The 12,886-nt window shown below is 48.5% G+C and overlaps 1 protein-coding gene across 5 annotated transcripts in view; it reads right to left on the bottom strand.

Annotated features, from left to right (window-relative positions):
• Window positions 1-3,881, bottom strand: part of LOC143934022 (cell adhesion molecule CEACAM1-like) — a 194,302-nt gene extending 190,421 nt beyond the window's left edge. For all 5 annotated transcript variants that reach the window (XM_077457256.1, XM_077457258.1, XM_077457259.1 and 2 more), the window contains exon 1: window positions 3,771-3,881. In XM_077457256.1, the coding sequence (XP_077313382.1) occupies window positions 3,771-3,819 (49 nt within the window). In that variant the 5' untranslated portion in view covers window positions 3,820-3,881. The remainder of the gene's footprint in view (window positions 1-3,770) is intronic.
• Window positions 3,882-12,886: the final 9,005 nt, after the last annotated feature.

Below are 12,886 nucleotides of genomic sequence, written 5' to 3'. Positions count from 1 at the left end.
CCCCCCGAAGTCGGGAGAAGAGGCCGGCGGCGGGGAGGAAGAAAGCCGGACTCCTCCGCTAGCAAAAGAGCTACAACACACATAGCGGAGGAGTCCGGCGAGAAGACCCCCGAAGACGGAAGACCCCCGGCTGTGCAATAAAATATTTTTTTCCCCTGTGTTGTGTTTTTATTTGTACTTTATTTCACAGGTGAATGGGTAGGGGTACATTGTACCCCATACTCATTCACATAGGGTGGGGGGCCGGTATCCGGGGGCCCCCCTCTTAAAGGGGGCTCCCGGATTCCGATAAGCCCCCCGCCCGCAGACCCCGACAACCAACGGCCAGGGTTGTCGGGAAGAGGCCCTTGTCCTCATCAACATGGGGACAAGGTGCTTTGGGGTGGGGGGGCCGCGCGGCCCCCCTTCCCCAAGGCACCCCCCCATGTTGAGGGCACGCGGCCTGGTACGGCTCAGGAGGGGGGCGCGCTCGCTCGCCCCCCTTTCCTGGCCGGCCGGGTAGCGTGCTCGGACAAGGGTCTGGTGGTGGACTTGGGGGGAACCCCCACGCCGATTTTTTTTCGGCGTGGGGTTCCCCTTTAAGCCCATTCCAGGCGGCGGAGCCCGCGACGTCTCCTTCGCGGGCCCCGCCTACCTGTACACGCGCTCGAAATGGGCGGACTTTCCGAGCGGGAACAGTCCGCTCATTTCGAAAGTACAGCGGACAGGCCCACACACGGGCGGACTGTTCGCTCAATACACAGTTTCAGCGGACAGTTTTTTCGGAATTTCCGAAAGACTTTGTCCGTCCAACTGTCCGCTGAAACTGTCCGCTGAAAGCCCACACACGAGCGGACTGTCCGCCCAAACACTGTTCAGCGGACAAGGTTGGGCGAACAGTCCGCCCGTGTGTACGCGGCTTACAATCTCTTTTGGGCAAGTTGAATTTTGCCTGTTGCATTATGCCAATGAGACGTGTTTTTTGTAGACGACTGGTATCAGCCACAGCTGGCGTCAGGGCGCCACATCATTATATCCGATTGATGCGGGAGCATCGGGAAGACTTTCAGGTTTGGGAGTCCTTTTTGGCATAATGGTCATTCTCTGTGGTTAGAGCCCACACTTTTGACATGGAGTTGTTTACTGATGCAGCAGGAACGGCAGGTTATGGGGCCTACTGCAGGGGTCAGTGGAGTGCTGGGTGTTGGCCATTGGAATGAAAGAGGTTGGTTCGGTGCGTAATTTGGCGGCCCTTTGTGTTGTCTGTGGAGTTATGGGGGTATGGAATTCAGGAACAAATGTGTTATGCCACGTACACACGGTCGGAATTTCCAACAGAAAAAAGTCCGATGGGAGTTTTTCATCGTATATTCCGACCATGTGTATGCCCCATCGGACTTTTTCCGTTAAAATTTAGACAGACTTAGATCGAAAACATGTTCTATATTTTTCCAATGGAAACAAATTCCTATTGGGAAAACGCTCGTCTGTATGCTTTTCCGACGTACCAAAAATGATGCATGCTCTGAAGCAAGTATGTATGGAAAGCGCTCGGTGTGGTAAATCTAGTATTTCGTAATGGAGATAGCACATTCCTCACATTTCAAATTCTGTGATCTTTTAATGCAGTGCATCGTTTGTTCTTTATAATGCTAGAATAATGCGTCAGAGGGATAAATTATACCCTGTAGCGCTAATGCTGTGTGAATATTGATTCACCCAATTTCTAATAAAAATTGTTTGTGCTTTTTACATAAACCAATCTGCTAAATACACTCCACACAAATCGCATTAATTTCAGGTATCACCTCCTCAAGGTGTCTTTCGGACGCCTTCGGACCTTCTCGGCGGCTTTCGGCCGCTCTTGGACCTTCCGAGAGCGGCTGAAAGCCGCCGAGAAGGGCCGAGGCGGCCGAAAAGACACCGAAAAGGGCCGAGGTGGCAGCCTACGAGAAGGTCCGAGAGCGGCCGAAAGCCGCCAAGAACTTCCGGGCGCCGCCGAGATACACAGGACATCTCGGCGGCGCCATTTTAAAAAAAAATAAGTGGACATCACTAATGCCGCGTACACACGATCAAACAATCGGGTGGAACAGTCCGGCAAGCTCAAGTCCGCCGGACAATCCCCCCGTGTGTAGCCTCTGGCGTACTGTTTTTACCCGAAAGTACGGCGGACTTAGAAAGTAGTTTTGCACTCCAATCTTCCCGTCGGATTGCATTTCGGTGGACAATCTGGCCATGCGTATGCCAGTCCGCCATACTTTTGAAATGAACGGACTTTTTCCCCCCCGGAGAAAAGTCCGCTCATTTTGAGCCCGTCTCCAGGTAGGCGGGGCCCGCGAAGGATGCATCGCTGGCCCCGCCACCTGGTATGGACTTAAAGGGGAACCCCAACGCCGAAAAAAATCAGCGTGGGGTTCCCCCCCAGGTCCACATCAGACCCTTGTCTGAGCACGCTACCTGGCCAGCCAGGAAAGAGGGGGGACGAGGGAGTGGCCCCCTCCTGAGCCGTACCAGGCCGCGTGCCCTCAACATGGGGGGGTGCCTTGGGGAAGGGGAGGGCCGCGCGGCCCCCCCACCCCAAAGCACCTTGTCCCCATGTTAATGAGGACAAGGGCCTCTTCCCGACAACCCTGGCCGTTGGTTGTCGGGGTCTGCGGGCGGGGGGCTTATCGGAATCCGGGAGCCCCCTTTAATAAGGGGGCCCCCGGATCCCGGCCCCCCACCCTATTGAATGAGTATGGGGTATAATGTACCCCTACCCATTCACCTGTAAAATAAAGTACAAAAAAACACAACACACAAGGGTTAAAATAGTTTACTGCACAGCTCCGGGGGTCTTCCGTCTTCGGGGGTCTTTTGGGATTGCCTGGGGGGGGGGGCGTGCACCCCTCTATGGATGGGCCTCCACCATCAGATGATATCTCCAGTTGACGGCGCCCTCAGTCAGCTTTTTTTTAGTTCCAGGGTCTTAGCATCATCCAGGCCCTCAGATCTCACACCTAAAGCCTTATGACAGCAGAAATAACAACATTGCTTGGGAGGGCATTGTCCAGGCTGGACTAATGCCCTCTGAAAAAATACCCTGAACTCAGGTGCTCACAAAATAAATACAGCCTACAGTCTTCTCCAGAATAGGCTTAATAATGTTCATGCTGCCATCGGCATAACTGACAACTGCACACACGCCTATCATTCAGAAACTTCTCAAGTTTTCTAGATGCAGAGGGAGCTATCAGACTGACAGCAGCTGAATACACTGAGCAGAACTGAATAGCAGAATGCAGCTTCACTGAATACAGTGAGCAAGCTGTGCTTTTTCTTAACAATCAATCACAGCCACACATTAAATTATCAAAACACACTCTAATTATATTGATCTAAACCTAGCACCTATCTAGAAAGGTCCTACATCTGGATCGTTGGCACCTCGCCTGTGGATGGAGAGGTTTTAATTCTGCATATAGAAAACACTATTTACAATAAAAATGTCATACACAAAGAAAAAAAACCTGTATAGATTAGAGCAAGATAACACAAAATTTTGCTTAAATACTTACTGTTTATAACATTGTTCTGATATTGTTTTCAAACTTCCCAGTTCATACACATCCCCAAACTCCTTGAATTAAATGTAAACTTATCTTCTCTTATTGAAAAGTTTGCAAGTAGCTATCGCTTCCCACTGCTTAACATGAACTGTCAGAAACAGGTTTTTCATCGGTCCAGAAATTCAGTAATTTAGAAATTGAAAAATAAGAGAGTAATTAAAAGACTTTAAATTACTTTACCTGAGGAAAGGAGAAACAAAGTATAGCAGACCAAAAACATATGTTCCATATCTTCACATTTCAGTCTTCAATGAGCAGTCTAAGATTCTGTAGTGTATTTTTCTGTATTTGTATTAACTTATAAGGAAGTACGTAGTTACAACATTCAATATTTAAAAGCATCATATGCCCTCTTTTGGTAGAAATAGGAACTGCAAAATTGTGTTCTAGGACATTGGTTCTCAACCGCGGTCCTCAAGTACCCCCAACAGGCCATGTTTTGGAATTTATTTTGGATAAAATATCTGTCCAAAATACCAAGCCATTGACTCTGATTTAAAGCACCTGTGCGAGATAAAGGAAAACCTGAAACATGTTTTGTTGGGGGTACTTGAGGACTGAGGTTGAGAACCACTGATCTAGGAATAAGCTGATTTTGAATAAGATGACTGTAATAATTTTGTCAAATGTGCTTTTGTGTCTTTGCTATGTCTTTGTTATTTTGATGAATCTATGTTGCATTTTCTCAAGTATTACTTTTTCTTTTTGTACAGTTTGTTTGTTAATCCATGATGCATATATACCCTGATGAAGCAATAAGGCAAAACATGTTGGGATAACATAGGACTATTCAATCTTTGTTCAACTGAAAAACCTCTATGACTAACCAACATAATGGAAATATTCTATAAAACCCAACGACTTACCATGTCCTGTTATTGGTTTTAGTATTTGTCTATAATAAAAACATTTTGTATCCTTTTATATATATATCGATCTGGTTTCCATTATTATCTGTAAAGCACTGTTGTGCCTTCCCAAACCTCCTTTTTTGAATAAACAATTTCTTGGGATGAGGTGCGTAATTTTAGGTGTCTACCCTCAGTCGGACAAAAGCTATACAAATGATTGTATCAGTGATTGTGCACTTGCAACAACACAGGTCCTACTTACCGTGCGGTTTGTGTAAAAATTGCTTATTTGATCTGGAGATTTATTTAAAAGGTTTGTTTGTTAAAAGATTATTTAATTAGTAAGTTAAAAAATAATGTTTGTTTACATTGATACGTGTGTGTGTGTGTGTGTGTATATAATATATATATATATATATATATATATATATATATATATATATATATATACGCACGGGTGTTTGAGCTGCACACTCTAATGCATTAGGCTGCGCATGCCTAAATAACCCCCATTGTCTTCTTTCTGTTTCAGCTGAACTGAACTCAAGAAGAACTGCTATTTAGTGGCCATTTGTAGAATTGTTCTTATTTCTTCCATTCCTGTTTTCCCTACTGTTAGTATTAATGTTATATACTGCACTCCTCTGTTCATATGATACCCCCCTATGCAATGTTATGTTGACCTCCATTGTTTAGTAACAGGATGCCTGTGGCCAATTATAGCTCAGGGGTTTAGTACCAGCCCCACACTATATAAGGCCACCAGCGTGGCGGCCTTGTGTAGTGTGTTCCGGCGTGCAGGGAGAGAAGGGTAGGCAGGGACAGTGTGTTCTTTTCTCAAGCATCTGCAGGAGTTAAAGTGGGTGTTGTGTGCCTCCAGCACAATATACACCTGAATCTACCCTGTATTCCTGGTGTTCTCTAATACAGGCATCTGCAGGAGTTAAAGTGGGTGTTGTGTGCCTCCAGCACAGTATACACAACCCATTTGCTGGTCTCCCCATCTCCCTGCAGGCCATTACTATGTATGGAAGGCCAACAAGGAGAGGCAACAGTGCTGGTCGTGGACGCGGTGCATCGTCATCGGCATTTGGCCATGGGCCACGCTTGTCCTTATTTTCGGCAGCTGGACGTGTTGAGCCGCATCATGCTGAAGACTTGGTAGAGTGGGTGACCAAGTCCTCCTCATCCTCTCTCACCCAGGCTCAGGGTACTAGCAAAGCAGCTGCCAACGCGTCCTCTTCCCTCGTCTCAATGTCATCAGTCACTCCTTCCCTAGACTCGACCATGTCCTCCTGAGGAGTCCCCCAAAATGTTTTATCACAGTGTTGGGTACATGCTCCAGGAGGATGTCCAGCATTTTGAAGGCTCTGATGATGATACCCAGCTAGAGGAAGGCAGTAGCGTGAGCGCAGAGAGAGGGATGCTCAAGAAGGACAGCGATCTGGCAGTCATGTTCCAGCAGCTGCTGCATACTGCCAGGTTTGCTCCAGTGATGAAGAGGGAGGGGATGATGAGGTCACTGACTCCACGTGGGTGCCTGATAGGAGAGAGGAGGAGGAGGAGGCACATCTCCAACGAGGCAGGATGCCCTCTGGGGGCCAGCTTGGGGCAGCACACCGACTAAATCACACCGCAGAGCTCCGCCTGTGCAGGGCGCTGCCTCTGCGCGTTATTCCAAAAGTTCTTTGGTGTGGCCCTTTTTTTAGACGAGTGCATCAGATCGCTGCGCTGCTATTTGCAACATATGTCTCAAGCATATCTCGCGTGGCCAAACATCAGCCGCTTGGGCACCACATGCTTGACCAGACATATGTTGACCTTCCATGCAGCTCGTTGGCAAGCATACCTTAAAGACCCACACCAAAGAACAAAGCGGACCTCTCCCTGCTCCTCATCAGCTGGGATCTCCAACCACACTAGACCTTCAGTCCTCTCAGAAACCTGCACTGAGAGGAAGGAAGGTGTAGAATTAGGTGTGTCACCACCAAGTACTTGCGGGCACTCTGCTAGCAGTACACCCACATCCAATTGTAGCAGCCAAATTTCCCTGCCCCAGCTGCTGGACTGTCGAAAGAAGTTCACTCCCAGCCATCCACATGCCCAGCGGTTGAATGCTAGCTTGGCTAAATTGCCAGCACTTCAACGTCTGCTTTTCAGTTGGTAGACTCGGTCGCCTTTCATGAGTTGTGCAGATGTGCATTGTGCGGTTCCTCAGTGGCAGGTCCCCAAACACCACTTTTTTCACGGAAGACGATTCCTGTTCTCTACCAGCATGTGGAAGGCAATGTCCATGCCTCGCTGGACAGGGCAGTCAGTGGTAGGGTGCATATTACCGCTGACTCATGGTCCAGCAGGCATGAACGTTACCTATCCTTCACGACCCATTGGGTCACTCTTCTGGCAGCTGGGAAGGATGCAGGACAGGGGGCAGTAGTGTTGGAGGGTTGTTCCGCACACCACACCTCCAAAATGCTATTACTGGTTGTGACACACCTCTCTCCTCCACCCCCTCCTCTTCTTCTTCCTCCATGGCCTCTTCCAGTGCTTTGTCCTCGGAACCAGCGGTGCTCCGTAGGCGTTCAAGGAGCTATGCAAATACGCAGGCAAAAAAAATGCCATGCCCTGCATGTGCTGGTTTGTTTGGGGGACAGGAGCCACACTGGGGCAGATATTTTGCCAGCTCTGCAGGGGCAGGCTGAGAGGTGGTTGACACCACATCAGCTTAAGCCAGGAATGGTGGTTTGCGACAATGGCACCAACCCCCTCTCCACCCTCCGACAGGGACAACTGACCCATGTGCCCTGTGTGGCTCACGTCCTTAACCTGGTGGTGCAGCGGTTCTTGGTCAGGTACGTGGGCTTATAGGATGTCCTGAGGCAGGCCAGAAAAGTCTGTGTGCATTTCCGCCGATCGTTTAATGCCAGTGCTCGGTTGGCTGAGCTCCAAAAGGAGTTGAACCTACCCAAGAACCGCCTTTTATATGTGACATGCCCACCAGGTGAAACTCAACGTTGGCAATGCTGCTAGGGATGAGCCGAACACCCCCGGTTCGCTTCGCACCAGAACGTTCGAACCAGGCCCGGACTGGCCATAGGGCAGACCGGGCATTTTCCCGGTGGGCCGGGGGCCGCCGGGCTGCATGTCTGCATCCTTGGGAAATGCGCAGCCGGCCGCGGGCTCTAACACGCAGGACCGGTGTTCTAACACCGACCGCTGATGTTCGGCCAGTGGTGTACTAAGTGCTGTATTTGTGCTTTGCAGTGGAGGGTGGGGGCGTGCGAGCCTCCTCGGCGCACTCGAGTGACACCTGTCGGCACATCAGGGAGCCGTGACCCGCAACATTCCCCTTCTCTCTGGCACGGTGGCCGCGGCTCTGATCAGTCTCGGCTCGGCAAAGTGTAGCAGCCGCCTCTCCCTCCTCCTTTATGTCTACACAGGGGAGGGGACTCGACATGCAGTCCCGCTTTGATCCAAGGTACATTATGGTTCTGAAGGGGGGGGGGTTCTGTATTGTAGGGGGTCCGAAATTTAGGGGGTTCTGTAATGTGGGGGGTATGTAATGTAGCGGGGGTACTGTAATGTAGGGATGTTCTGTAATGTGGGGGGTTCTGTAATGTGGGGGGTTCTGTAATGTGGGGGGTTCTGTAATGTGGGGGGTTCTGTAATGTGGGGGGTTCTGTAATGTGGGGGGGTTCTGTAATGTGGGGGGGTTCTGTAATGTAGGGGGGTCTGTATTGTAGGGGGGTCTGTATTGTAGGGGGGTCTGTATTGTAGGGGGGTCTGTATTGTAGGGGGTCTCTAATGTAAGGGGGTTCTGTAATGTGGGGGGTCTGTAATGTGGGGGGTCTGTAATGTGGGGGTTCTGTATTTTAGGGGGCTCTGTAATGTGGGGGCTCTGTAATGTGGGGGGTCTGTATTGTAGGGGGGCTCTGTATTGTAGGGGGGCTCTGTATTGTAGGGGGGCTCTGTAATGTAGGGGTGGTCTGTACTGTGGGAGGGGGTCTGTAATGTAGAGGGGGTTGTAATGTAGGGGATCTGTAATGTAGGGGGGTTCTGTAGTGTAGGAGGGTCTGTAATGTAGGGGGGTCTGTAATGTGGGGGGTCTGTATTGTAGAGGGGTCTCTAATGTAAGGGGGTTCTGCAATGTAAGGGGGTTCTGTAATGTAGGGGGTCTGTAATGTGGGGGGGTTCTGAATTGTAGGGGGGGGTCTGTAATGTGGGGGGTCTGTATTGTAGGGGGGTTCTGTATTTTTTGGGGGGTTCTGTATTATTAGGGGGTTCTGTATTGTTAGGGGGTTCTGTAGTGTAGGGGGTCTGTAATGTAGGGGGGTCTGTATTGTAGAGGGTCTCTAATGTAAGGGGGTTCTGTAATGTAAGGGGGTTCTGTAATGTAGGGGGTCTGTAATGTGGGGGGTTCTGAATTGTAGGGGGATCTGTAATGTGGGGGGGTCTGTATTGTAGGGGGGCTCTGTAATGTAGGGGTGGTCTGTACTGTGGGAGGGGGTCTGTAATGTAGGGGGGTTGTAATGTAGGGGGTCTGTAATGTAGGGGGGGTCTGTAGAGTAGGGGGGTTCTGTATTAGGGGGGTTCTGTAATGTTGGGGGGTTCTGTAATGTAGGGGGGGTTCTGTATTGTAGGGGGGTTCTGTATTGTAGGGGGTTCTGTATTGTAGGGGGGTCTGTATTGTAGGGGGTCTGTAATGTAAGGGGGTTCTGTAATGTGGGGGTTCTGTAATGTGGGGGTTCTGTAATGTGGGGGGTTCTGTATTGTGGGGGGTTCTGTATTGTGGGGGGTTCTGTATTGTAGGGGGTTCTGTATTGTAGGGGGGTCTGTATTGTAGGGGGGTCTGTATTGTAGGGGGGTCTGTATTGTAGGGGGTCTGTAATGTAAGGGGGTTCTGTAATGTGGGGGTTCTGTAATGTGGGGGGTCTGTAATGTGGGGGGTCTGTAATGTGGGGGTTCTGTATTTTAGGGGGTTCTGTATTTTAGGGGGCTCTGTAATGTGGGGGGTCTGTATTGTAGGGGGGCTCTGTATTGTAGGGGGGCTCTGTACTGTGGGAGGGGGTCTGTAATGTAGAGGGGGTTGTAATGTAGGGGATCTGTAATGTAGGGGGGGTTCTGTAGTGTAGGAGGGTCTGTAATGTAGGGGGGTCTGTAATGTGGGGGGTCTGTAGTGTAGAGGGTCTGTATTGTAGAGGGGTCTCTAATGTAAGGGGGTTCTGCAATGTAAGGGGGTTCTGCAATGTAAGGGGGTTCTGTAATGTAGGGGGTCTGTAATGTGGGGGGTTCTGAATTGTAGGGGGGGGTCTGTAATGTGGGGGGTCTGTATTGTAGGGGGGTTCTGTATTATTAGGGGGTTCTGTATTATTAGGGGGTTCTGTATTGTTAGGGGGTTCTGTAGTGTAGGGGGTCTGTAATGTAGGGGGGTCTGTAGTGTAGAGGGTCTGTATTGTAGAGGGGTCTCTAATGTAAGGGGGTTCTGTAATGTAAGGGGGTTCTGTAATGTAGGGGGTCTGTAATGTGGGGGGTTCTGAATTGTAGGGGGATCTGTAATGTGGGGGGGTCTGTATTGTAGGGGGGCTCTGTAATGTAGGGGTGGTCTGTACTGTGGGAGGGGGGTTGTAATGTAGGGGGTCTGTAATGTAGGGGGGGTCTGTAGAGTAGGGGGGTTCTGTATTAGGGGGGTTCTGTAATGTTGGGGGGTTCTGTAATGTTGGGGGGTTCTGTAATGTAGGGGGGTTCTGTATTGTAGGGGGGTCTGTATTGTAGGGGGGTCTGTATTGTAGGGGGGTCTGTATTGTAGGGGGGTCTGTATTGTAGGGGGTTCTGTAATGTGGGGGTTCTGTAATGTGGGGGTTCTGTAATGTGGGGGGTCTGTAATGTGGGGGGTTCTGTATTGTAGGGGGGCTCTTTAATATAGGGGGTGGTCTGTACTGTGGGAGGGGTTCTGTAATGTAGGGGGGTTCTGTAATGTAGGGGGGTTCTGTAATGTAGGGGGGGTCTGTAATGTAGGGGGGTCTGTAATGTAGGGGGGTCTGTAATGTAGGGGGGTCTGTAATGTAGGGGGGGTTCTGTATTGTTAGGGGGCTTCTGTAGTGTAGGAGGTCTGTAATGTACGGGGGTTCTGTAGTGTAGGGGGCTGAAATGTAGGGGGCTGAAATGTAGGGGGGTCTGTATTATAGGGGGGTCTGTATTATAGGGGGTTCTGTAATGTAGGGGGGTACTGTAATGTAGGGGGGTACTGTAATGTAGGGGGTTCTGTAATTTAGGGGGGCTTCTGTAGTGAGGGAGTCTGTAATGTAGGTGGGGGTTCTGTATTGAAGGGAGGGAGTCTGCACTGTAGGGAGGGGGTAAGGTGCTGGAATCCCACATCCCATCATCAACCACCCCCACGAAGCGCCGCCGCCGCCCCCCCCCCCCCCCCCCCCCGGCTGCTCAGTCTAAAATGCCCGGGCCTATTTTTTGTCCCAGTCCAGGCCTGGTTCGAACGGATAGAAAATTCCATGCGAACTTTAGAACCCCAATGAAGTCTATGGGACTTGAACATTTGAAATAAAAAGTGCTAATTTTAATGACTAATATGCAAGTTATTGTCCTAAAAAGGGTTTGGGGACCTGGCTCCTTCCCCAGGGGACATGGGTCAATGCTTAAAATGTTTTTTAAAAACAGCTGTTTTTTCGGGAGCACTGATTTTAATGACGATTAAAGTGAAAAAAAAAGTGAAATATTCCTTTAAATATCGTGCCTGGTTGGTGTCTATAGTATGCCTGTGAAGTGGCACATGTTTACCATGTTTAGAACAGTCCCTGCACAAAATTACATTTAATGGAAAAAAAGTCATTTAAAACTGCTTGCGGTTTTAATGTAATATCCGGTTCCGGCGATACGGATGAAAATCATTGAGAAAAATGGCATCGGTAGCCCCCCTGACCATTACCAGCCACTTTGGGTCTTGTACGGATATTAAGGGGAACCCCGTAGCCAAAAAAACGGAAAGGCGTGTGGCCCCAGGCCCTATATACTCAGAACAGCATTATACAGGCGGTGCAAACAAGACAGGGACTGTGTAGGTTTGTTGTGTTAAGTAGAGATTTTGAACTGGTACATTTTTAAAGTGTAGCTCCAGTCCAAAAATCTATTTTTAAGCTTTTTTCATCTCACTTCCTGTTGTCTTCTTCCGTTTGCAAGTAATAGACGTTTGTAAGTTGGATGTTTGTAAGTAGGGGCCTGCCCTATATGCTCTGCAGAAATGGGGGCCTAGGGTGTTGGTGTTGCCACAACACTGTAAGCCCTCAAAGTGACTCTTGGTGGGCGCTGGGGCGCCCTGCTGTGAACGATTATATCAAGAATTGTAATTACATGCCATTGTTGAACAGTGGTAGAAAAATTGGGCCTTTGGTGGTTGTGGTGGTGCTGCTGGTGCCTTTTAGTTTAATCTTTTTGTCAAAATATAAGGCCTTGTACCAAAATAGAGAAGTTTCGAAAAACAACTGAAGTTCACACATCATAGTTATGCATTTGTTCAAGGAATTGGAAAAATACTTAATTGTCCTGAACTGACCATCTCCTTATTTTAAGGCTTGCAAACTGTTCAATGAGATCCTTAAAACTCAGTTTTCATGCAAGCTCATGTTCAATGGAGAGAATTGCAAGGCTATTCAGACGTTGCTCACTCATTGTTGACCGCTGATAGTTTTTAATTAAAGATAACTTGCTAAATGCTCTATCCTTCAGCAACAGAAAGTGGAATGGTGTTGAAAATTCTGAGATCAAAATATTTCTTCTAGTTGTAGCTTGTATATGTTATTCAGCAAGTTAAGAGGAGCCAAGTCACTTGCAAATGTGGCATCATACACCTTGCGAAGATGTTGAAGTTCACCTACTGGAGCGTTTGTAAGATCTTCACAGTAGTAGGAAATCTGATTTTCTGTTGATTTCACCAATTCTTCATCCAAAAGTGTTCTTCGTTTCAAAATGGAAATAAATAGGCAGCAAAGCTTCTGCATGGATTGAAACCGCTGGTTCACTTCACTAATGATAGAATCAAGTGGCACAAAGAAAACATTGACCTTAAAATTAGTTTCAGCTTCTTCTGGTCCTATAGGTATATCTGGCTGATGCTTTCTTGGCCTATTTATGCACCTTGGTGCTTTCAGAATCGTTGGTATTTGCATTTCATGAGCCACAAGTTTAGCTTCAGAAAGTAGATCTGTCCCCCTGTGGCGGAGGGCCTGCATTTCCACAGAAAGGGACTTCATGCTTTCTGCCCCTATTTCCAGTGAAACAGATCTGGCTTGGAGAATCTTATTTCTCTCTTCAAAACTCTGAAGAACTTTAATCCAGAATGTTGCCATTATGATCGCCTTTAATGATGAAAAATAATCCTTCAGACCCGTAGCTTCAGAATGAGCTTCACTTGAAAGTCTTCCAGATAAAATGATT

The sequence above is a fragment of the Lithobates pipiens genome, unplaced genomic scaffold (genome assembly GCF_037356315.1).
Source record: "Lithobates pipiens isolate NorthernLeopardFrog02 unplaced genomic scaffold, aLitPip1_a1.2 Scaffold_27, whole genome shotgun sequence".
NCBI lineage: Eukaryota > Metazoa > Chordata > Amphibia > Anura > Ranidae > Lithobates > Lithobates pipiens.
The sequence above is the reverse complement of the archived record's forward strand: the minus strand, read 5'-3'. Positions and strand labels throughout refer to the sequence as shown.